Source organism: Culex pipiens, unplaced genomic scaffold (assembly GCF_016801865.2).
Source record: "Culex pipiens pallens isolate TS unplaced genomic scaffold, TS_CPP_V2 Cpp_Un0029, whole genome shotgun sequence".
Lineage (NCBI taxonomy): Eukaryota > Metazoa > Arthropoda > Insecta > Diptera > Culicidae > Culex > Culex pipiens.
The window spans coordinates 1-23,038 of record NW_026292846.1 but is presented as its reverse complement, the minus strand read 5'-3'; the positions used below and the strand labels follow the sequence as shown (position 1 = coordinate 23,038).

Genomic DNA, 23,038 nt, shown 5'->3' with positions numbered 1-23,038 from the left:
ATGTGTAATTCTCTCTAACTTTGTTTTTCTTTTTACCTTCATTCTAGTACGTCCTCCAGTGGCTTTGCAAGACAGCCAAGTGCCGCAGCTTTCGCTATGGTACACAGCAAAGCTACAGTTCAAAAAGACCGAAAAGGGCCTCAACTTTGTGCTGTTCCGTGGCCACCGGTACAATCTTAAAAACACGAATCGACGAGGCATCCACTGCTGGAAGTGCTACAAATACAAATGCCGAGCAACGGTCTTCACGCGGGGATTCGACAACATTAAACTGGGCGTCTCTGGACACAACCATTCCCGGTTCGGTCAGCATCAAAAGAGTCATCCGGACGATCTGGACAGAGAGGTGGAGGATCCGGATAACCCACCAGTGTTACTGGACAGTGCGATCCCGACGGCCCAGGTGTGGTACTCCCTCGCGCTAGAGTTTGTGGAGAACAAAAACGGAAACATGAACCTGGTGTTTCGGGGATTCACATACAATGAGGTTAAGCGCTCAAAGAGTAACGCCGTTACGTGGGTTTGCTCGAAGCTTGGGTGTAGCGCCAGGGCAACGTCACGGGGCGTGGACAGGCTGCGACTGGGGACGCGTGAACATAACCATGAACCCGGTCGCAGCTACGTTGATCCGTTGACGATGATGCAAAATGAGCCTGGAAATAGTGCAGTTAAGGTTGAACCAGCTGAGTTTGTAATTGATCTGCTGTAGGAAACTAAAAATATACTAATCTAATCAAGAATAACATATCCTTTTTTTAATGGCCAGCCCAACTCCATAGATTGAATCGTTAAAGTAATTCATATTTAATCTAACGGCAATTATACTTTTCATTTCAGAATCTGCACCACTACTGGAGCCCAACCAAAAACCACAGCTATCGACATGGTATACGGCCGAGTTCCAGCTGGTGCCTAACAAAAGAGGAAACAAAAGTCTCATGCTTCATGGCAATCGATTCAGCTTGAGCAACACGCGCAGCGACGGCGTTAAGATATGGAATTGTTTTTTGAAAAGTTGTTCGGTACAGCTGAGCACCCGTGGCACGAAGCTTATTCTGTACGAAAAACAAAACTATCACAACCACACTTCCTTCGTACATCGACAGATGCGACGAAGTGGTGAGGATTTTTTCTTCTATTTATCCTCTTAATAACAATACTAATACTATTTTTGCCAACCTTCCAGGCCTTCCCGTCCAAAGCCTGGATGCTGACAAAAACCCCAAATCGAAAATTTGGTACAGCACCGACGAACTGAAGTTCTACGTGACCAAGGATGGGGCCAGAAGTGTGCGCTTCCGCAACTATGATTACTACTGCTACGATAGAGGAGGAAAAATCGTCTGTGTTTGTTTTGTGAGAAAGTGTACCGCAACCGCTCTCCTTGACGATCAGTGCCACATCAAATTCAACGTTCGCAGGCACTCACACTCAAACAAGCGGAAGGAAAGCGCCGAGGAAAATCCTAGTAGGTTTTTTGAGTCGATGCAGTACTAGAGTTGGCTAACAGTGTCTTGATGTTTTCAGATTTTCTGCCGTTTCTACCGAGCGTTGGCGAGCAGAATGTTGTGCCGGTTCCGGAAGAAAAGGAAGTCATGCAAATCAAAGATGAACCGGTTGACTTGGACCTCATTTAAGGTGGTTGAATTTTTCGCATGTTGCTGAATACCAAATGAAAAAGCACTGCAATTGTTACGATTAGAAGCATAATTCACTGATTCGAAAAAATCCAATCCAAGGTTTAATAAAACTAATATTCTAAAAAAATAATTTAAAAAAAATCAGGAATACAAAAAAGGAAGTGCAAAATTTTTGTAAAATCATAATTTCAGAATTTCCAGACGTTAAAAAAAACAAAAATTAAATAAAATATGAAAAAAATCAAGAATTAAAAGAAATCTAAAATATTACGCGATTTTTCTTGCCCGCGTACCCTCCGAGCTCCGTACTTAGCTTTATGTGTATATGTGATAACTCGAAGCCAACAAGGTTCTACGCTACCGACAGTACCGGACCTAAGAACATTAATATTATGAATTAAACAGAGAGATTTTTTTTCGATGTAATGATTTTTTTTCAGAAAAGGTTCCTTCGCTGCCCACCTCTGCCGTGTAGGAATTTGTAAAGGTTCAAATGAAGGACGAACAGGAACTTGTAGAAGTGAACAATTAACTTGTTGATTTGGATTTGTATTTCCTAGACTGCTTGGAATAAATTTTCGTTTTTCATAATTCATATTTTATTTCAATATCTCCAAAACGATGCAAAGTCAAAAAAGAAGTACTAGAATTTATTAACTAAAAAAAACTTCGTTTTTTATTTCCAGAAAATGCACCGAGACTGGAATCCGACCAAAAGCCGGAGTTGTTGACTTGGTACACCGCCGAGTTTCGGGTTGTGCAAAACAGCAAAGGGGAGGATCGCCTCTTGTTTCGTAACTACGAATACCTCCTGAACCGCACTCATCGCGATGGCAGAAAGATGTGGCGTTGTGTTCGAAAACGCTGTCTGGTTAAGTTGTGCACCCTCGGGGAAAATCTGTTGAAATGCGAAAATTCAAAGGAACACAAGCACCTTAGCTATGGAGAGCAATTCAAGCGTGGTTTTGGTAGCTACAACTTGGTTCCTGCGCTACAACTTGGAGAGAACGAAGACCCCGAACCATTAATCTGGTACAGCACCGAGCTGAAGTTCTACACAAACCAGAATGGTAAGCAATGTGTGCGCTTTCGCTGCTACGATTACTACTGCTACGACAAAGGTGGTAAAATTGTCTGCAACTGTTGCGACGGCATGTGTAGCGCAAGCGCTGTTATTGACGGTCAAGGCAACATCCGATTTGCCCCCCGCAAACACGTTCACCGAAAGCCGAAAAATATCTTTGTACCTGGTAGGTGGTGAGTTGGCGCAGTACTAGAATTGGAGAATAATGTTTTTTTTTTTTTTTGTTATTTTTTTAGATGATCTATTGACGCAAACCTTAAACGGACAGAATTTAATTCCAGCTGTAACAGAAGAACAAGTGGAAGCCGTGCAGGTTAAACTTGAACCAGTTGATTTGGACCTCCTTTAGAGTGATTTGACAAAAATAAACTCGTTATCGAAAAAAACTTTATTCATTTCTGTATTTTGTTTAGGAAAAAGAAAACAATATTAATGATACACAACGTTTAATTCCAGAAGACGAACCCACGCTGGAATCGGACCAGGAACCGGAGCTATCGACGTGGTACACCGTCGAGTTGCAGTTTGAACCGACCAACAAAAAGCCCAACTGCCTCACGTTCCGCGACTACCGATTCTCGCTGGTGCGCCGCACGCGTCGGGATGGCTGCCAAGCGTGGCGCTGCGCTAGAAAAGGCTGCCCGGTGAGTTTGCTAACACGCGGCACCGACCTGCTGATGTTCGAAAAGGCGAAACGCCACCCACATGCCAGCTATGAAACGCGACGGGAGTCGAATTTTGGTTGGTGTTTCACGCTCTTAAAAAAATCAAAAACCTAATTTTATTCATTTTTCAGAACTTCCAGCGCAAATCCTCGAATCCTCGGAAGCCCCGCTAGCGTCGGTCTGGTACAACGCCGGCCTGGAGTTCTTTACGAACGAGCGGGGCAGCAAATGTGTGCGCTTCCGAAACCACGTTTACACCGGTATGCGCTACTTTAAGGACAGCAAGCTGACCTACTGCTACTGCAGTGTGCCGAGGTGCCTGGCGAGCGCCAAAATTGACAGCCGGAACAACATCAAGTTTGACCCGCGCAAGCACCGACACCCGCAGGTGAAGGGCGTCAAAGCCGGGAAGGGCCAAAGTGAGTTTGTGGCGTTGTGCAGTACTAGAACGGAATTTAAATTTTGTGTTTTTTTTTTTTTTTAGAAAAGCTTACTTTGATGCCCACCGCCGCCGTGCAGGAGTTCGTTAAGGTTGAAATGAAAGACGATCCGGAACATGTGGAAGTGAAAAATGAACCTGTTGACTTGGATCTGCTTTAAAGTAAATTTGAAAAAAATAAACTCTTGCGCAAAAATGTACTGAATTGAAAAAATAAAAGAATTTAATTTGTTGATCTGATCGAATTTTATTGTATTTTTGGAATATCTGCTAAAGTGCAATTTGACCTTTTTAACAACTGTCATTTATTTCTCTCTTTTCAGAGAATGGGCCGATTCTCAAACCTTCACAAAAGCCAAATCGTAACACTTGGTACACCGTAGAGTTCCAGATTATGGTAGACGATGAAGGGAAAATTTTTATCACGTTTCGCAACAACAGATTCTTCTTAAAGAGCGCTCTCAGCGATGGCAGCAAATGTTGGACTTGTTTCATGCAAAACTGTTCGTTTCAAGTGCAAACGCGTGGCACAAATCAACTCAAAGTCTCGGATGCGAACCATTACAAACACGCCAGCTATGAGGTGTTTAAAAATCGTATTTTAAGTAGGGATTTTAAGAAGCTTTTTTTATTGTTTAATTCTAAAATATTTGTTTTTGTCAACATTACAGATCCTCCGGTGTACCGCCTTGCAGAGAATGAAAATCCCAAACCGTCAACCTGGTACAACACAACCGAACTGCAGTTCTTCACGGACGAGACTGGGCGGAACCTGGTGCGCTTTCGCAACTTTGAATACTTTTGGTTCTACGATACCAAAAATCCAGCTTCCTCAAAATTCACTTGCAGATGCCGCGTGCACAAGTGCACTGCAAGAGCCACGATTGATGGTCAAAACAAAATCAGGTTTGGCCCCCGCGAACATCGACACGGCCATACGAAGAAATTCAAGCAGCAGTGCTATGAAGTGGTTAAAAATCACAGTTTAGGTAGGGATTTTCAGTGTTTCTTTTTAAATTTAATAATATTTGTTTTTGTTAACATTGCAGATCTTCCGGTGCAACGTCTAGCAGAGAATGAAGTTCCTAAACCGTCAATCTGGTACAGCACAAATGAACTGCAGTTCTTCACGAACCAGACTGGGCGGAAAAGGCTACGCTTTCGCAACTTTGAATATACGTGCTACGATGCTAATGATAACGCTTCATACAAAATGTATTGCAACTGTCACGTGCCAAAGTGCCCCGCAAGAGCTACAATTGATAATCAAAACCACATCAGATTTGGCTATCGCGAGCATCGACACCGCAAGAAGGAAAAAGTGCCTGGTATGATGCTACGAACCGGTGTAGTACTAGAATTGGTGTTAACGTATTAGTTTATTTTCAGATATTTGGACCGCTACCACACTGGATGTTGCACCGACTCAAGAAGAAAACGAAGAGAAGTGCCTACAAGTTAAAAATGAACCCGTCGATTTGGATCTGTTGTGAAATGACTCGAAATACAGTTCTTGTTTGTTATAAATAGATTAAACCGAAATATTTCGGATTTTTTTCTAATCTCTATTTTATCATTTTCCAGCAAACTCATCAATTTTAAACATTTCTTTTCAGTACTCTATCCACAGATTCGCTTCCATGAAGTTCCGAAACTGCTCCCGAACCAGGTTCCGCTGCTCCAAACCTGGTACTCGGTCCCCCTGCGGTTCGTCCCAAACAGACGGGGCAACGATTCGCTGCTGTTCCAAGGCCAAAAATACTCCTTTTGTCGAAGGCGCGGCCGCGATGACACGACAAGCTGGCGCTGCACCGTCCGTAACTGCCCCGTGAACGTGACCACCCGTGGCCGGGACCAGCTGCGGATTGAAAGCCAAGCCGGCCACAACCACACCGGCGCTGGGAATACACCGATGAAAACGGCCGAGGTGCTCGGACTCATGAGGCAGACCTACGACGGAAGTTTCAGTGAGTTGATGAAAACGTGATGAAGTACTAGAATGATTAGAATTGTCTCTCCGCAGTTAACGCACCCGTGCTGTTGGATCACGAGGAACCGACTCCCGAGCTGTGGTACACCGTTCCGCTGCATATCGTTGAAAACGAGCGTGGAAACCGGAATCTGTGCTTCCGTGGGAACTTTTACAACATGCCACGCGGCACGCGCGAAGGAACGGTGTGGCACTGCTCGACCCGGGGCTGCAAGAGTAAGGTGCTGAGCAGTGGCGTCGACAAGCTGCGACTGCTGCCGCGGGCCCACGATCACGAACGGCGAAACGCGATCGAAAAAATCGAAATCAAGAACGAACCCGTCGATCTTTAGTGAAGTACTAGAATGGCGTTTGATTTGAGTCATTTTTGGACAACTGAGCAAAATTAATAATAAAAGAAAACATGAACTAAAAACAACGTTTTTGATCGTCTTTTTTACCAATCTAGTACCTCACTCGCTAACCATCTTCTTCTACCTTTCAGCCAACGCCCCCTTCCTGCACGACTGGGAAATACCGCAAACGTCGCAGTGGTACACCGTGCCGACGCTACAGTACGCGCAAAATTCGCGCGGCCGTCCGTGCGTAATGTTCCGCGGCCACCGGTACCGCTTCCAGACTCGGACCGCCAGCTTTTTGGCCTACTGGCGCTGCTTCAAGGAGAAATGCATGGCTTCGCTGTGCACCCGCGGTAACCACTGGGCCAAGCTTGGCCCGCAGCCGCACAGACATGCCCGAGTCACGAACGACATCAGCCAGAAGACGAACGCCGGGGATTCAGATACGGTTAACGATCCGGGTTAGTGTGAGGCGGCTTAAATTGGTGACCTCAAACTAATCTCGGTTTTGAAACTTTTTTCAGACAACCCACCGCTGTTGATGGAAGGCCAGGAACCGATTCCAAAGACGTGGTACACGGCTCCGCTGAGGATTTTCCAAAACAAGCGAGGAACAACGAATCTCAACTTCCGGGGGTACATTTACTTCAAGGGAAGACCCGGTCGGAACGATACCTGCAGCTGGACCTGCTCGCGGTTCAAGTGCAGAAGCAAGCTCGTCACCCGTCATGACAACAAGTTCCAGGTTCAGGCCCGACCCCACAACCATGAACCGCAGTGCCTTGACGGATTTGGCTCGGACGAAGTAGTAGAATGCGTTCAGATCAAAAACGAACCAATTGAGATAGACTGATTTTTTTACCTGTGCAATACAAAGTGCCATATTAGTTTTAAATCGCCCAAAGATTGTACTTTTAAATATATTTGATGTTAAAACAAAGAAATTCGTTTTTCTTGCTTGAAATTTATTTAAATCTTAATTCTAATTTAATTTTCTTTTTTTTTCCAGATCAACCAACGGTTCTGGAATCGAACCAAGTCCCCAAACCATCAACCTGGTACTACGTGGAGCTGCAATACGCCAAAAACAGCAATGGAAGCATTCTGCTCTTCCGCGGCTACCGCTACGACCGTCAGAAGCTGTTTCCCGATGCCGTAATTTCGTGGAAATGCTCCGAGCGTGACTGCCCCGCCATGGTATTCACACTGGGTGAAAACTGCCTCAAGATCAAATCCCATGCTCACAACCACGCGTGCCTCGGCAACAAGGCGATGGTTTTCAGCAAGAAAGTGTCCCAACTAGCGCCGCAGTACCAGAACGTCCAACCAGCGCTGCAAGTGCCTTGTAAGTCAGCCGTTTCCCCTATAAGTGCAGTACTAGAATAAGAAAATCTTTTAAATCCCCAGCGAAACCACCGCCGCTGCTGCACGACCACCAAACGCCGATGCCCTCGATCTGGTACACGGTTCCGCTGAAGTTCTTCCGCAACAAGGTGAGCAAGCTGAGCGTCCGGTTCCACGGCCACGAGTACAACATGGAGAAGAAGACACGGTCGGGGGATACCGTGACGTGGATTTGTCCCAAGCCCGCGTGCAGCAGCTTCATCATCACTCGCGGCAAGGATCAGGTTTGGCTGTGTCCGCGACCCCATAATCACGCACCGAGCGCGTTCCGAGCGCTTAGGGTGAAGCAAAGCGACCAGAAACTGGCTGACGGTGGTCAGGCCCAGAAAGCTAGTACTGCGCCGAAGCAAAGTGTTCCGAAAAGTGACAATGCAGCGAAAAATGACAATGCTCCGAAAACTGACAATGTTCCAAAGTTGAAAGAGGAGGTCGACCCAATGGGGGATGACGTTGAATACATAGAGGTTAAGGTGGAACCAATTGATATAGAATAATTTTGAAATTGAAATCACGTTGAATAAATTCGAGGAAAATTGTTACTTCGACTTTGAAGAATTAATAATGAACTTTAATTCCATTCCAGGTCTTTTTTCATATTCTCTGAATTAACACAATTATTGTACCATTTCAGGTGGCCCACCAGTTCTACAACCGGACGAAATTCCTCAAGTCGGAAGGTGGTACACCGTCAAGCTGGAGTACACGAAAAACAGGCAAGGATTCCGGTGCATCACGTTCCGCGGCCACCGGTACAACTGCGAAACCGTCAAGGCAAACGACGCATTCTCCTGGCGCTGCTACAAAACCAAGTGTATGGCCCTGCTGAACACCCAGCGTGACGATCGGCTGATGGTGGGACCGCACGCCCACACTCATCCACGCTTCGGCAGTCACCAAAAGACGCACGAAAGGGACGTTGACGGAGAAACGGTCGATCCGGGTGTGTATTCTAGTACTTCACCTAATATTAATTGTGCTTTGAAATTTATTTTATTTAATCTAGTACTTGAACTAAGCCCCGAGCTCGGTGTTTTAGCTTGTCATTATTATTTTTTACAATTTTCCCGTTCCAGAAAACCCCCCGCCGCTGCCGGACGACCAGGAACCGAGCTTCCGCACCTGGTACACCGTTCCGTTGCGCTTTTTCGAGAGCAAACGGGGCAAGCGCAATCTGTCCTTCCGGGGGTTCGGGTTTCACGTGTCCCGCACGGCGCGCCTGGCCGGCACGATCGGGTGGACCTGCTCGCGGCAAGGCTGCACCTGTCGGGTGATTACGCGCGGCGTCGACAAGCTGTGGTACGGCCCCAACAACCACAACCATGGGGGACCGCGAAACAAGCGGTCGAGGTCGGGCGGTGAAGGCGATGCTGGTCCAGTGGGTGAACCGTTACAGATTAAACTCGAGCCTATTGAATATCAGTAAAAATGTTTCAAACCGTTTAAAAGTGTTTAATTTTTGTGGCTAATCTAGTACTACAATTGCAGTTTTATCTTTGTTTATTCTAAAAAAAGAAAAAGTTCTAGTACTACATTTCTCATACATTTTTTACCATTCCAGCTGAACCGTCCATTCTTCAAGCGGATCAAATACCAGTTCCGCGGACTTGGTACAAGGCCGACCTCCAGTACACGACAACACGCGGAGGGGACCGTTGTTTCGTGTTCCGTGGCCACAGGTACAATCTCGTTTCGGAGAATACGTGGCGTTGTGCCGAACAGACCTGCCCCGCTCTGATGTACACTCGTGCTGTAAACGAAATTAGGGTCGGACGCCACGGCCACAACCATCCGCGGCGAGGCAACTACCAGAGAATTCACGAGCAGGATTTTGACACGGTTGTGGTGAACCCAGGTACCTTTTTTGTTAAAAAGAAGTACTAGATTTGTTGTATTTTAACGATTCTCTCCAAATTTTCAGGAAACTCACCATTGCTGTACGATAACCTGGCACCGAAACCGGAAGTCTGGTACACCACTCCCGTGCCGATGCACACGACCCAAAAGTACATCTCCTTCCGCGGGTTCAGCTATCGGGTGGAGAAAACCATCAGCAAACACAACACCGTTGCCTGGGTTTGCCCCAATCCGACGTGCGAGTCGCGTATAATAACGCGCGGCTATAACCAGATTTGGTTCGACTCGATCGAGCACAGTCACGCCGCGTCGAAGAGGTCGGTTGAGGCTGCCTCCGTCCGGAAGCCACTCGGGCAGCCCAAAGGAGGGAACGCACGCAAATCGGCCGGCAAAGATTCCACTTCCAAAAAGGGCAAGAGTGTTTCCTTCGTTGAGGATGTCACAACTCAAGAGGAAACACAAACTAACCCTGACGATGTCCGAATCACCCGAAGTTCTGAAGCGAAGAAACGAAAAACTACGTCTCCTAAGAGCAACACCCAAGCGGAGCAAGTTTCAAGCACCATCGCAAGAAGGAACTCAGCAATTCCCAAAAGTTTGTCCAAGGAGTCGGCGTCCAACGGATCACCGCAACACGCTGTTCCTTCCCAGACAAGGCGCCGATCTTCGATCCACAGCTCAGCTACAGACAAGGACAACCCTTTGATGGTTTGGCTCCCCAACGCCAGCGAGAGCACGCCACAACTCCCAAAAGCTCAGGAGGAATCAATCGAAATCGAATGACCAGCTGCCATTGTCGCGCATTTGTGAAATTAAACGTTTTGTAGTACTAGAATGAACTTTTGTTGTTATTTCTTTGAAACTAGAAAAAATGCAAATTAATTTAATCTTATTAACGCTCTTGCTTTTACACTTTCAGATGGCTTCTCGGATCATCCGGAAATTGTGGTAAAAAACAATGGACGACTGAAACTGATTTATCGAGGCTATACTTACGGCCGAAGGCTGGTTCGCGGTTCTATAACTTATTGGAGCTGTTGGAAGAAAAATTGCCAGGCTCGCGTCAAAACAATCGACCAGGCTTTGGCTATGGTGTACGGCGGTCACAACCATGCGGTGACATCTTGTCCACTCAAACTAAAGCTGGATAATGTAAAAATCGAACGTCACTAAAAGTAAATATTCATCGTAGTACTAGAATATTTTTTTTATTGTTTTGTTGCCCTTGGAAAATCATGAATTGCAACCAAATTTACAGAAATTATTTTCCTTGATTCACAGATAACGTGCCGAAACCAACGTTTGCGTTGGCTAAGAATCACAGAGTTCAACTGGAATACCAAGGTCACCTCTATCAACGTCAGAAAGGTCGCAGATCCGGCTGGCGCTGTATTAAAATTAGCTGCGGAGCCTCCATTAAAACAGTTCGTCCGGTCATCTCCGTCAACGGCACTCATAACCACGATGCGGCCTCCTAGTCAGGGTAGCTATTCTAGTACTTCGTTTATATTCTGGCATATTTTTTGTTTTCAAATAAAACAATCGTTATGTTTTACAAGATTTTTTATGTTTTTTTGTGACGACAGTTTAATACATTTCAAGATAATTTGAGACTTGTTCTAATATTCTTTTTTTTTTTCAGGAATACACGCGGAGGAACCAACATTTGTCATCGGCGAGCATGGCTACGTCATGCTGAAACACCAAGGCCACTTTTACGTTCGGCGCTTCTCCCGCAAGTCTGTCGTTTACTGGAGTTGCTTGAAGAAAAATTGCCAAGCTCGTATCAAAACGATCGATCAAAAATTTGTCACAATCAGCGCTGCTCACAACCACGAAATTATACCTTATTCTTTGAACGGTATTTGAACTCATAAGACTGACTGTTACGTTGGAGTACTTCAGAAAGAATTTTTATTTGCTTTAAAAGCATATCATTTCCACCAAAGCTAATGTTGAATTAAACGTTGAGTAGTACTAGAGCAACATGACTCTGTTGTTTTAATCGTATGAACAGATCTTCACAAAAAAAAAAATCATCATGCAACCACTAATGCGAGTTTCCCAACCCTCCCTTGCAGACTACGTCCGGTACGTGTCGGGCTTCCGCGGCAGCCGCAAGCTAAAGGTGGGCCAGTACAGCTATACCAAAAACAAAGAGTGCCACAACAAGACGTACTGGTCGTGCGCGCGGGCCGGCGTCAGCAAGTGCAAAGCGCGCGTGCTAACCTATACCATCGAAAATGGGGAGGAAAATCTGGTGGTGCGCTTTCCAAACCACAATCACGACCCGTTCTAGTACTGCAATAAAAACGAATATGGAAATTTCAAAACACGCGTTGTTGATTTTTGTTTAGAGACAAATGTGAAGGATTGCGCTAACTATATCGTGTTCATTTCATTTCAGTGGGAGCGAACGTGGACGGCGAGGGTGAAGTACTAGAGCCGCCGAAGGACATTTTCTTCGTCATCGGTCAGCGGGGTTGCGTGCTGCTGCACGTGGATGGCTTTCGATTCGTGAAAAATCGCGTCAGCAAAATCAAAACCTATTGGATCTGCGCCAAAAAGGTAGGATTTTTGTGGGGTGGGTGTGGTACTAGATTAGATGAGTTACGTGAGTTTTTCTTTCTGCTTTCAGGGAAGCACATCGTGTAAAGCGCGAGTCATCACAGGGAACGTTGAGGACGACGAGAAACATCCGACGCTGATTTCTCGAAGTGGCAAACACAACCACGAAGTGAAGGTTCAGCGTAAAGTGAGGACTAGCGCGCAGGAGATTTTTATCATTCGAGAAGCTGATAAATAAACTGTTATCATACTCAATAAACTTGTTTTTTAAATTGAAATGACACTTGTTTCTTTGTTCGGATTTTTTCTAAAGCTTTCAAGTTTCTTTTACTAATTTTGCTTTCTTTTTTTCAGATCAAGGAGTTGAAAATGAAATTTTCTACATTGCTGAATTTATCGGATCGGATATGATTACGGAGGAAAAAGTTATGAAGAAAAAGGCATCCAAAGCGCTGAAATCGAAACAAACCGCAAGGAAGGAAATCAAACCATTTATAATGCCCCAGGTTGGGGCTATTACTTCGAAGCTGACGTACACCACGGGACGAGGAAACAATGTACTCATCTACGAGGGTCATCGCTACATCAAGAACAACTCGCACAGCGGTAAAACGTACTGGAAGTGCACCAAGTGGCACAGCGGCTGCAAGGCTCGTGCCATCACGAACGTCCTCGCGCCTGACGCCTGTATGACCAAGAACACTCACAATCACGATTTCAAGCTGGAATCGGAACCTCTCCTGTAGCGTTAGACGATTCACGTTTAAGTGTTTGACTAATTTGAATAAAAACTACCTAGATAAGCTGATTTCTTTTAATACTAGGCGAAGATCTGTTGAAAAATATTGTTATTCTAGTACTTCACTAACACGTCTATTTGTTTTTTCTTCTTTTAGTACCCCTCACCGAAGCGATTCTGCAGCAGTTTCAGTCCCAATCGCTGCTCACCTCGCCCCAGTTTAGCTTCAAGACGTCCCAGCGCAGTGGCCGGCACCTGTTGGTCGTGAACGGAGTGACCTTTTTCCGAAACCGGCACCGCAATAACAAGCAGTACTGGAAGTGCAACCAGTACTACAAGTGCAAGTGTCCCTGCATTGTGGTGATTGACGAAATCAACTCGCGGATGAACGTCAAGCACATCCACAATCACGACATTGTGGGATCGGCGGGACCGGTGCCCGCGTTCGGGGGAACCTATCAGCCCGCGATTAGGACGACGGCGGCAGCTCCGACACTGTTGAACCAGACCATGCTCGCCAGCGGCAGCTCCACTGCACTGCTGCGTTCTCCCACGTTTGCTCACTCTGTACAGCCTCGGGTGTATTCAAATAAACGAGAATAAACTGTAATTTGAACGTATAACCCTTCCTTATTCTAGTACTTCATTTTTACGAAAAGTCGAGTTTTCGCGCAAATCAACTAACCAATCACTTACTTTCTTTCAGAACTCGACGAAAAGTACCACTTTCTGGTCCCGAAAGCCGAGATGGAGGAGGCCCAGTTCGGTCTGTCCCAGCGGGGCGCCAGGAAGCTGCTCTGCCAAGGGTTCGAGTACGTCAAGGACCGCGACTTTTCCGACTCCACCAACTGGCGCTGTTCGCTGTTTCGGCGGCAAAAGTGCCGCGCGCGGGCCATCACCAAGCTCATCCAGGGTGTCACGTACGTCCGGCTTACGAACGACTCGCACTCACACCCGGTGAACGAGTACCGGAAGACGCCGATCATGATGCCACCAAAATGAAGTTTTATTTTTGAGAAATATATATTTCAGACTTAGTACATCGTGTTAATGAATGTGTTGAATTTATTTCGGAACAAAACTAGTACCTCAATATTATTTTACTAATTCTACTTTCTTTTCTCTAAACGGCAGGAATTTTCGAACCGGCCGTCTTCGGCACGACCCGCCGAGGTCAGCAGAAGCTCCTGTACGGTGGTCACGCGTACACCAAGGACCGCCAGTCGGCCAAGACCTGCAACTGGAAGTGTTCGCTGTTTACGCGCTACAAGTGCAAAGCCCGGGCGGTAACGCGCGAAATCAACGGAATCGTGTACGTCAAGGCCACCAACACGATGCACTACCACCCCGCGGAGCAGTACAAGATCAGCTTTCGCCGCATGAGCACCCTACCGACAGTTGACGACGGCCAGCAGACGTTTCTTTCGTGAGCTGCAGTACTAGATTATGTTGTGTTCCCAACAATGATGTGACCGCGCTGATTGTAGCTAATAAATGCATTTTTAACTAACTCCAGTGACTCAAACAAACATTTTTCGCAGCATTCTAGTACTACAATCATTAAGCTCTCCACTAACAAAGCGTCATCTTTAAACTTCCAGACGAAAAGGTGACCTTCGTCGAGCGGGCCAAGTACGAGTACACGCTGCGTGGCACGCAGCAGCTGGTGCACAACGGTTTCTACTTTAGCAAGAACAAAACGCTGGACGGTGGCACCCGGGTCAACTGGAAGTGTCAGTTTTACGAGCGGCTGCGCTGTCGCGCCCGCGCCATTACCAAGTCCGTCAACGGGTTCGATTATGTGCGCGTTACGAACGACGAGCACACCCACACGCGGGACATCAGCCTGGGCGAGTGCCCGCCGCGGAAGAAGAGTGGCAAAAAGAGCAAGGAGCTGCTTTTGGGGTTTGCTTACACTTGACTCGAATAAAGATTCGTGAATGTTTTAAGCGTTTTAGATATCTTTTTCATGAAAAATCAAATGATTTCTACTATTCTTTTTACTAACTAATTTATTTCTTTTTAGGTAGAAGCCGATTCTAGTACTACAAATGAACAGAAATTGACCAAACATTGCAAATTAGGCGTTCAAAGGCTCAACAACTAAAAAAACATAATAAAGCTTGCTCCGAAAATTTTCCCTCGTCTTTTTCTTATAAAAAAACCTCTTCTTTTACAAATTTACTAACATTCCCACCCTTTTCTTTACTTCCCACCCAATTAACCCCAGGTCGGCGCCGCATCCCGAAGCTCGAGCACAGCCTGGACGACACGGACGAGGACCTGGACGTGAAGACAAAGTTTCCGCTGGACCTGAAAATGGTGGTGGGTCGCAAGGGCCGGCCGATGCTGCTGATGGGCGGGTACGCCTTCTTCCGGAACAACAGCAACAAAAACAAAACGTACTGGCTCTGCGCGAAGAGCCGCTCGCTCAAGTGTCGCGCCCGGATCATCACGCTGGACGGGAGTGCCGGTCTGATACTGAAAAATCAGATCCATAATCACGATCCGTGCGAGAAACCCGAATAGTAGAGGGGGGTTTAACCTTTTCTTTTAGTAACAATTTCCTTCTATCGTGTGAATTTAATGAAGATTAGTGAATAAAGGTTTCTTTCAGGTAGCTTTGAATTTCCAGTATTTTTTTTCTTGTTTTTGAATTTTGAATTGTCACTGAAATAAATCGAAAAAATAAAATAAATACTGTTTTCATTAAACCTCCATTCTAGTACTTCACCATACTAACATTTCTCTCTCACAGTCATTTCAGCGCCGCCGAAAAAGAAGTCGACCAAGGCCAAAATCGCGAAGGTACCCAAGACGGGCATGCCGGCCAACACGGACGAGATTCTAGCGCAGGGAGGCATCCCGGTGGTGTACCAGAATTCCCGCTTCGGTGCCGCCCCGGTGGTGCTGGACCAGCAAATATTTCAGTTTGTGTTCACCAAGACCAAGATGAGCGTGTACCGTTGCCAGCATCACAAGAAGCACTTTTGTCCGGCGCAGGTCCTCGTGAAGGCTGGGCTGATGTACAAAGTTGGGGATCATAATCATCAGGAGCTGGCGGCTCTGCACGACGATTCGTGTGGGGTTTATCACGCCAGACATTGAGTGAGTGAGGGAATTTTTTTAAACAAAATTATATTTCAAATAATTGTATCTTTTATTTAATATTTTCAATAAATAAAACATTAGTGCCTTGAAAAATATAATTTAAAATGGCTTGATTTGGTAGGATATTGAACGACGTCGTAACTAATATTTACTATTTTTAGGTGGCTCTAGTACTGCAACATAAGAAAGTTTTACATGGAACTTCCAAACCACGGAGACATTGAAAACAAAGTGGAAAATAAATTTCATAAACACAACATAAATCAACTATTATTACATTTCACACACTCCTACCATTCTAGTACCCCATCTTTCTAACGCTTCCAATTGCTCTGTGCTTTCCAGCGGCACGACGTACCAACGAGAGCTACTTCTTTGTCACCACCAGCGACGGCGAGCTGCAGCTAAAGGAAAGCGTCGAAAAGCCGAAGAAAAAGATCAGAGCGATCTTGCCGGCCATTAAGCCCTCGTTCGGAGGCTCGAGCGGCGTCTCCGGATTCGACTTTCCGCTGATTGATCAGGAGGACATCGAACGGCTGGAGAACACCGTCTCGCAGAGCAACGACATCCGCCGGCAATACGTAAGAAGTACTGAGTGGTTGGTGAAGTACTAGAATGCTAACAACGTTTCGATTGCAGATCAACTTCCTAGCTCGCAAAAAGGCCCCGTCAATGACGCTCGTACAATTTATGCCGGCGATCTTCTCCGACGAAGCCCTCGATGGGTACAACTACAACGGATCCAACACTCTCGGCAAAACAAAGCTTCCCATGCGTGGCTACGACATCTTCTCGCACTGCTTCATTGGTGAGTTTGATTATTCTGCTACGTAAATTCGAAGTTAGCATAACACATTTTAATCTCCTTTCAGAGGCCTTCGGAGACCGTGACGGAATGGACGAGGTCGAGCTGGCGTCCCAGATGTCGGCCGCAATCAAGCAGAGTCGCAACCGAATGCGCCAGCGGACGTTCCGGGCGAAAAAGTCGATCCAAAAAATGCTTGACACTAAAACCTACGCAGAATGACGACCGTAGCATAGAAATAAAACAATTCCAGTTTGAATAGAAACTTGGTCTTTTGTGGATTATTTGTAGTACTAGAACGTTTCCAATGTGTCGAGCGCCGATATTGATCTGATAACAAAAAAAAAAAAAGATCTTCAGGGGTTATTCAGTCATTGCATAACTCCAGCTGATCTAGAACAATAATGGCGTTGACAATAATCTAACTTGTAGTACTAGACTAGTTTTAAGTAGGAAAGTACTTACTAATCGTTTTTTCCCCCTCAGAATCGCGGATCAGGCCGTACAAGAAACGCTTCGACGACAACGAATCGGTCAGTGGCAACGCGGCCCGACTGCGCGTCGCCGGATTCAGCTTTCCGATACGCTGCGAGGAGGACGTTGAGCGGCTGGAGAGGATGGTCAACATCAGTCAAGTTACGCGACAGCAATATGTAAGATCTATTTGCGAGACCATTTCGAGACATTTTTTTAAATTTAATTTTCTTTCAGGTAACTTATCTGAAATCGAAGAAAACCGCAAACGAGGACGCTGCTGTGGCCATTGGCAAATGTTTCACCGACCAGGTGCTCTCAAATTTCACCTACAACGGGCTGAACCATCCACAGCATCCTAGGAAAGCCATGAAAGAATACATGATCTTCACTGAATGCTTTCTAGGTAGAACCGATGCTAACTGTAGTACTAGAATGAAGGCTAATAGCTCGTTTTTTTTCTCTGCAGACGCCTGGGACCATCACGAGGTGACGGAGCATTCGATCAAACGGAGCATCACCCTGGCCTGCCAGAAGGCAAAGCAGCACATTTCGTCGGCTCGCTACTATCAGCGCTACCGGGGTCGTCTGCTCGAAAAGCGCAAAGTGTACAAGAAAAAAACCCAAATTGAGTGTCTCCCGTACATGGGTGAAGAGGGGGAATGAAATGTTGGTCATAATAAAGATACATATTTTTCCATTTAATGAAACAATTTTTGATGTTTGGTTTGAAATTTATTCTAAAAAAATAATATTTAAAAATATTAACAAACTAAATTTTTATTTTTCAGAAATCTGTAACAATGCCATCATAAAAATTGAACCAAATAGTGCTGAGATCTCCATTGAATCGAGCATTCAAAAAACCACTGCAAAACCATGGATGAACATTGCAAACAAGCCGGTTAAGTCCTCGAAAGCGGTTCGAGTAGCTGGATTCGACTTCCCGTTGACATGCGAGGAAGACGTCGATCGTCTGGAGCTGATGGTCAACCGAAATCCGTTCATCAAAAGTCAATACGTAAGTTTGGCTATTTCGCAATCTCCTAACCACTAACCACTTTTTGCTGCTGTACTAGATCAAATATTTGACCATCCACAAGCCCCGCAACGTGGATGTTGGGCAGATTTTCAACCGCTTCTTCGACGACGAGGCAATGGCTAATTTCACCTGGACTGGCAGCGATTCGACGACCGCAGCGAAAAAAGCTATGAAGGATTACGCCATTTTCACTGGGTGCATGTTGGGTGAGACTTTTCGATGCAAAACGCAATCTAGTACTACTTTACATTTTTCTTTTGCAGAGGCCTGGAGTGATCAAGGAGTCACAGACGATTTGCTGGTGGAATCACTGAAGAAGGCGTTGCTGCTGATATCGAGACGACGTTATGTGAAAAACTACAACCAACGAAAGCGACTTCAGCTGAAAGGCGCTGAGACTTGATAAATTTAGATTTTTTGTTAATGAAGTTTTTTAAACAATATTTAGGTTTTCTGTTGTTTTATTTTCTGTTTCATTCTAGTACTACACCTCTCTTGCGATAACTTTGTAAACTAATGTAATTTTCCAATTTCACCAACAGAGGAGCTCGTCCCGATGCGGGGAAATGTCCACTTTGCCCAGTTGGCCCGCAAGCGCAGGCTGATGTTCGTGCGGGGCTTCCGCTTCGACAAAGCGGCTCGCCACGGAAAACGGGTAAGCTGGCGCTGCTGGCGGCACGCCCAGCTGGGCTGCCAGGTGCGTGCCACGACAGATGGAAACGGGAGAACAGTTCGCGTGAGGCACCAGCACAATCACCCCAAGGATGGCTCGGTTATGGTGGAATTGCATTCTACACCACCAACCATTCCATTTTGATAGAATTTACAAAAGATATAAAGTATTCGGTAGTTTATACAATGTGATCTATATTGAGTATGGATGCCAAAACCAAACTTTATGCTAGGTGCAATCTTAACAGAGAAAAACTACTATTTATCAAATTTATATCAACTTTAAGCAAAAATCGATATTCAAAAGGATAACAAAAATGTCCTATGGATTGCTACTATTATAAAACCTCAAATAAATTGGATTTGCGTTATATTATCTAAAATTTAAAACGAAGTTGATTTTTTACTACATTTGGATTCACATCCCTCTTTTTGCCGTTATTATTTTCTTTTGGATAAAAAAAAAGCGCAAATCGTTTTTTGGTAGTTTAACAAAATGTATATGTTTATTTTTATTCTAGTACTGCATTTTCGCCCGTATTTTTTTTTTTTGTTTGAGCCGTCGATACCGAAATACAACTACACTGTAACTGAAAATCGCACTTTGCTGAGTTCGTTTTCGCACCTCCCCATACGAATTTTTCAGTTCAACTACGATTGCACTGTTTTGTGTAACGTGCTATAGCACGAAAAAGTTTGATCAAAAGTAACGCGAATCTGGGCGCGGTTTTAACCCTATGTGCTCATATGTGTGTGAGATAGCAAATGATCTCAAATCCCTAAATAGAAGAAAAGGAAGCAGCAGCGAGTGACATAAAAGACTCAACATAGGATTTGTATGAGCGCCTTGAGGTGATGTAATGAGAGAAACGGATGGGCATACACGGAAGTCGAGTAAGATTTAAGGATACTCTCAAGCACTGGAATAGAATTATCGAAAGATATCTGCTCGTAAACCTTCCATACTACAAATAATGTGTATGGGCAAGAGGTGGGCCATCCAAGGAAAAAAAAAAAAAAAAAAAAAAAAAAAAAAAAAAAGGAAAAACGTCGCATGCAATGTGAACGCACCTTTAAATTACGGCCTAATGTCAATTCGTTCCCGTTTCAAGTTGTCCCTTTTTGTGTGGAACGTCCTTCCATTACGTAACACTATTTGTAAATGTGATACAAATAAATACATTGAATTTAAGTTCATCCTGAACAAAATTAGACCATTTCTAGAGTTTTTTTTGATTAGGTCCTATAAACATATGAAAGACAATAGTTTATTGGTCCTTTAAAAAAAAAAACTCTGGATTTTATTGCGAAATAAATTTTAAAATTGTTAAAATTACGGAATTCATGAATATTCCCCTTACCTTTGCAAGGAACGCCAGCAACCGAACCACACTTCAAGATGGAACGCCGCGAAAGCGGAACGGATTAAAATTTTTGCGAAACAAAAACAAACGCCATTACGTGTGGGTGCAAAATATCGACCAAAAGCCTCAGTTTTCGTGCGACATTTTGAGCGAAAATGTGCCCACCGGCGGCCGGAAGTGTGTCCTCGCGCGATGCAACTGTTTTCGGCCCGAATGCCGCGGCGGTTGGTCGGATTTCGTGCAAAGAAAATCGGTTCTCGCGAAGGGGGTGGAAATTCGTCGGCGATTGACAGGGGGTGGGTGGTGGTTCGGATGAGGATGGATATAGTGAATGAATTTGGAATAATAATTATTAGTGCTTAAATTTGCAAGAATATCTGAAGAAAACAGATTATTTTCCTCGAAAAGTAGATTTTCGAAGATCAACAACATTGCATGTTGATATGTTTTGATAAAACTCTTGTCAAGAAACATGAATATTTTTTGACAAGTTATAGTGATTTTCAATACATCAAAAACAAACCCAATCCGGTACAGAAATCTCTTTGCAATGATAACAGGAAAAACTCGAACAATGATCGCTTAGTGAAGTGTTAGTCCACTAAATTTTACATGAATACTACTTTGGAAACTTTATTTTAAAACGACATGAGGAATGGTCAGAATTGTAGCGGAAAGGGGAGAATGCTGGATTAAGGGTGAATGTGGCGAAGAAGAAGTATCTGCTGGCAGGAGGAACCAATTCCCTAAGGGCTCGCATAGAACCAAGCGTGACGATCGACGCAAACTACTATAGACTCCACAAGACCTTAAGGTCTGGTCTCCTTTCCCGTAAAGTGCACCGTGTACGAAATGCTGATAAGACCGATGGTTCTCTACGGGCGCGAGACGTGGACAAAGCTCGAGAAGGACTTGCAATCGCTTGAAGTTCTCGAACGGTGAGTGCTTAGGACAATCTTTGGTGGCGTACGTGAGAACAATGTATGTAGGAGAAGTATAAACCACGAAATGGCCCAACTCTATGGCAATGTGTGGGAGTTGGGCAATAAAATTGGAGAGTAGCAGCTCAGAACCGAGTTCACTGGCAATGCATCTGGAGAAAGCTCATGTCCTAAGGGTTGTCCGAGCATTAAATGTAAAGTAATTTGCACATAAATGCTTCGATATAGGTCTGCCCTTGTTCGCTTAAATGTCCCATTGCATACGAAGCAAGTTTGTTCCATACTACGTGTTAAATTTTCTAGACTGAATATTTTTGATTACTTTTTCAAAAAAAAGCGCATGTTTTCAATCCAAACTGCATTATTAATTCAAAAATACGACGAAAATGCATATGGGACATTTATACTAACAGGGGCTGCAAATGTATTTTAAACTAATTAGGTTCGTTTTTTTGTTTGTCTTTTCTTTCAGCTCCCTGACTACCATAGAGTAATTGTACTGTAATTGAATGTTCTGAATAAAATCAACTGTCTCACTGCTTGACTTGTCTTCTTTCAAAACGCAAAATTTTTAAAAACTCCCAACTAAAATTCCTCACTTACACCTTTCAGCCCCCTTCGCCATCGCATCGGTCACGTCAGTCAAGGTGCGCAACCTGACCACGATGCTCGACCAGCAGCATCCAGCACCGCCCCACATCCAGCATCATCTCGGCGTGGGACCTACGCTGGACACTTCAAACCATCACCACCACGATATGTTCCTCGGCCAGTTGCAGCAACATCACCTCGTTCCAGCAGAACCAGATTGCTACGGCCAGCCAGGTCCGGCTCCTCTGCCGGACGATCATCATTCCAGTGCGGTGCTCGGCTTTGTCTTCCCGTTGGCCACCGAGGACGAAATCGAACGGCTCGAGATCAGCGTCAAGCAGAGCGGGATCATTCGGGGGCAATACGTAATTAAGATGAAGTTATTCTAGTACTTCATTTGACTTTTTGATTTCTTTTTTTCGACAGGTGCAATACCTTAACGTTACTAAACCGATCCATCTGAGCGTGGTGCAGTCTTTCAGTATGTTTTTCAGCGATTATTCGATGACCAACTACAGCTACTACGGGGTGGAACGGGCAGAGTACCCGAAAACGCCGAAGAAAGCGATGAAGAAGTACGAGGTTTTTTCCTCCTGCATGCTGGGTACGGAAAATCTTGAATATTGAGATTCTGAATAATTTGTATTATTAATAAATTTAACATTTAGAAGCGTGGCGATCGCACGGTATCAACGGTGTCATCCTGATGGAGCAACTCAAAAAGGCCATTTATCACATAAGTCGGAGGCGATACACTCGGAATCAAGTGTTGAAAAAGAAACTAAAACAATTGCAGGGCAATTGATGGCACGATTTTCGTACTTGTTATTTATAAGAATAAAGCAGTATTTTTACAAACTCTTGCGTCGATGATTTTATTAGTCATTCTAGTACTACAACAGAGTCAAAACTAATTGGTCTCTCACTTTATTTATCTTCTCAGAGAAGCACGTGCTCGCAGTGGAACGCATAAAATCCCAGCTGGCAGTCTATAAACGGGCGGCCGCCAACGGAATGGTCGAACCAGAAAACCTCCGCCGCATAAAGGCCCTCCGTACGCAGCTGGCAGTGCTGGATCGCACCCGAGTTCAACTACCACGTCCCTCCACGAATTACGCATCCGTGCGCGGATTTGACTTCCCGCTGGCCAGCGGAGACGAGGTGGAACGGTTGGAGAAAACCGTCCGCCAGGATCGGCAGGTTCGAGCGGAGTTTGTGAGTACCAACTGGTGGTTAGGTTCAAAACAACATAACCTGAAAAATTACATTACAGGTCCGGTATCTAGCGACGAAAAACTCTACCCATGTCGACTTGGT

General features: G+C 45.0%; 14 protein-coding genes across 23 annotated transcripts; all 14 read left to right on the top strand.

Moving 5' to 3' along the window:
* Positions 1–886: 886 nt before the first annotated feature.
* On the top strand, positions 887–3,372 carry LOC128093737 (uncharacterized). Of its 2 annotated transcripts, XM_052711454.1 has the most exons (6): positions 887–1,119; positions 1,187–1,468; positions 1,528–1,638; positions 2,327–2,890; positions 2,961–3,037; positions 3,181–3,372. In XM_052711454.1, exons 4-6 carry the CDS (start codon positions 2,482–2,484, stop codon positions 3,370–3,372), a joined length of 678 nt encoding a protein of 225 aa, XP_052567414.1. In that variant the 5' UTR covers positions 887–1,119; positions 1,187–1,468; positions 1,528–1,638; positions 2,327–2,481. The 2 variants fall into 2 exon arrangements, with proteins under 2 accessions (XP_052567414.1, XP_052567415.1); XM_052711455.1 differs by lacking the exons at positions 2,327–2,890; positions 2,961–3,037; positions 3,181–3,372 and adding an exon at positions 2,081–2,219.
* On the top strand, positions 3,139–5,357 carry LOC120418375 (uncharacterized). The gene is made up of 7 exons (XM_039580747.2): positions 3,139–3,465; positions 3,521–3,808; positions 3,874–3,990; positions 4,152–4,433; positions 4,500–4,817; positions 4,878–5,156; positions 5,218–5,357. The coding sequence occupies exons 1-3, from the start codon at positions 3,402–3,404 to the stop codon at positions 3,987–3,989; spliced, it is 468 nt and encodes a 155-aa protein (XP_039436681.2). The 5' UTR covers positions 3,139–3,401; the 3' UTR covers position 3,990; positions 4,152–4,433; positions 4,500–4,817; positions 4,878–5,156; positions 5,218–5,357.
* A 792-nt stretch (positions 5,358–6,149) lies between these two features.
* LOC128093740 (uncharacterized) lies at positions 6,150–7,154 on the top strand. The gene is made up of 2 exons (XM_052711461.1): positions 6,150–6,617; positions 6,681–7,154. The coding sequence occupies exons 1-2, from the start codon at positions 6,407–6,409 to the stop codon at positions 7,007–7,009; spliced, it is 540 nt and encodes a 179-aa protein (XP_052567421.1). The 5' UTR covers positions 6,150–6,406; the 3' UTR covers positions 7,010–7,154.
* LOC128093734 (uncharacterized) lies at positions 7,084–8,115 on the top strand. The gene is made up of 2 exons (XM_052711451.1): positions 7,084–7,501; positions 7,564–8,115. Exons 1-2 carry the CDS (start codon positions 7,084–7,086, stop codon positions 8,052–8,054), a joined length of 909 nt encoding a protein of 302 aa, XP_052567411.1. The 3' UTR covers positions 8,055–8,115.
* Positions 8,116–8,178: 63 nt separating this feature from the next.
* Positions 8,179–8,990, top strand: LOC128093742 (uncharacterized). Its single transcript, XM_052711464.1, has 2 exons — positions 8,179–8,500; positions 8,634–8,990. Exons 1-2 carry the CDS (start codon positions 8,374–8,376, stop codon positions 8,981–8,983), a joined length of 477 nt encoding a protein of 158 aa, XP_052567424.1. The 5' UTR covers positions 8,179–8,373; the 3' UTR covers positions 8,984–8,990.
* A 288-nt stretch (positions 8,991–9,278) lies between these two features.
* LOC128093735 (uncharacterized) lies at positions 9,279–10,253 on the top strand. The gene is made up of 2 exons (XM_052711452.1): positions 9,279–9,412; positions 9,479–10,253. The coding sequence occupies exons 1-2, from the start codon at positions 9,295–9,297 to the stop codon at positions 10,195–10,197; spliced, it is 837 nt and encodes a 278-aa protein (XP_052567412.1). The 5' UTR covers positions 9,279–9,294; the 3' UTR covers positions 10,198–10,253.
* A 625-nt stretch (positions 10,254–10,878) lies between these two features.
* Positions 10,879–12,220, top strand: LOC128093758 (uncharacterized). The gene is made up of 4 exons (XM_052711484.1): positions 10,879–10,897; positions 11,496–11,677; positions 11,806–11,982; positions 12,053–12,220. Exons 1-4 carry the CDS (start codon positions 10,879–10,881, stop codon positions 12,218–12,220), a joined length of 546 nt encoding a protein of 181 aa, XP_052567444.1.
* Positions 12,221–12,389: 169 nt separating this feature from the next.
* LOC128093748 (uncharacterized) lies at positions 12,390–12,785 on the top strand. Its single transcript, XM_052711470.1, has one exon. The coding sequence runs from the start codon at positions 12,390–12,392 to the stop codon at positions 12,726–12,728; it is 339 nt and encodes a 112-aa protein (XP_052567430.1). The 3' UTR covers positions 12,729–12,785.
* Positions 12,786–12,862: 77 nt separating this feature from the next.
* LOC128093753 (uncharacterized) lies at positions 12,863–13,772 on the top strand (the record flags this gene model as incomplete). The annotated part of the gene is made up of 1 exon (XM_052711477.1): positions 12,863–13,772. A coding segment is annotated over one exon (462 nt), but the record flags the coding sequence as incomplete, so codon positions are not given.
* LOC128093757 (FLYWCH-type zinc finger-containing protein 1-like) lies at positions 13,772–14,642 on the top strand. Its single transcript, XM_052711483.1, has 3 exons — positions 13,772–13,805; positions 13,856–14,147; positions 14,303–14,642. Exons 1-3 carry the CDS (start codon positions 13,772–13,774, stop codon positions 14,640–14,642), a joined length of 666 nt encoding a protein of 221 aa, XP_052567443.1.
* A 177-nt stretch (positions 14,643–14,819) lies between these two features.
* Positions 14,820–15,352, top strand: LOC128093752 (uncharacterized). The gene has a single exon (XM_052711476.1). The coding sequence runs from the start codon at positions 15,041–15,043 to the stop codon at positions 15,248–15,250; it is 210 nt and encodes a 69-aa protein (XP_052567436.1). The 5' UTR covers positions 14,820–15,040; the 3' UTR covers positions 15,251–15,352.
* Positions 15,353–17,095: 1,743 nt separating this feature from the next.
* Positions 17,096–18,110, top strand: LOC128093744 (uncharacterized). Its single transcript, XM_052711466.1, has 3 exons — positions 17,096–17,290; positions 17,349–17,517; positions 17,581–18,110. Exons 1-3 carry the CDS (start codon positions 17,255–17,257, stop codon positions 17,775–17,777), a joined length of 402 nt encoding a protein of 133 aa, XP_052567426.1. The 5' UTR covers positions 17,096–17,254; the 3' UTR covers positions 17,778–18,110.
* Positions 17,995–19,873, top strand: LOC128093741 (uncharacterized). 2 transcript variants are annotated; one of them, XM_052711463.1, is made up of 3 exons: positions 17,995–18,132; positions 18,191–18,359; positions 18,417–19,873. In XM_052711463.1, the coding sequence occupies exons 1-3, from the start codon at positions 17,995–17,997 to the stop codon at positions 18,554–18,556; spliced, it is 447 nt and encodes a 148-aa protein (XP_052567423.1). In that variant the 3' UTR covers positions 18,557–19,873. The 2 variants fall into 2 exon arrangements, with proteins under 2 accessions (XP_052567423.1, XP_052567422.1); XM_052711462.1 differs by having other exon boundaries at positions 18,191–19,873.
* Positions 19,874–20,149: 276 nt separating this feature from the next.
* LOC120418374 (uncharacterized) lies at positions 20,150–22,579 on the top strand. 8 transcript variants are annotated; one of them, XM_039580743.2, is made up of 5 exons: positions 20,344–21,324; positions 21,603–21,620; positions 21,743–22,086; positions 22,148–22,325; positions 22,390–22,579. In XM_039580743.2, the coding sequence occupies exons 3-5, from the start codon at positions 21,796–21,798 to the stop codon at positions 22,524–22,526; spliced, it is 606 nt and encodes a 201-aa protein (XP_039436677.1). In that variant the 5' UTR covers positions 20,344–21,324; positions 21,603–21,620; positions 21,743–21,795; the 3' UTR covers positions 22,527–22,579. The 8 variants fall into 8 exon arrangements, with proteins under 8 accessions (XP_039436676.1, XP_039436677.1, XP_039436678.1 ...); XM_039580744.2 differs by having other exon boundaries at positions 21,603–21,631; XM_052711481.1 differs by having other exon boundaries at positions 20,344–21,329.
* The last annotated feature ends 459 nt before the right edge of the window (positions 22,580–23,038 follow it).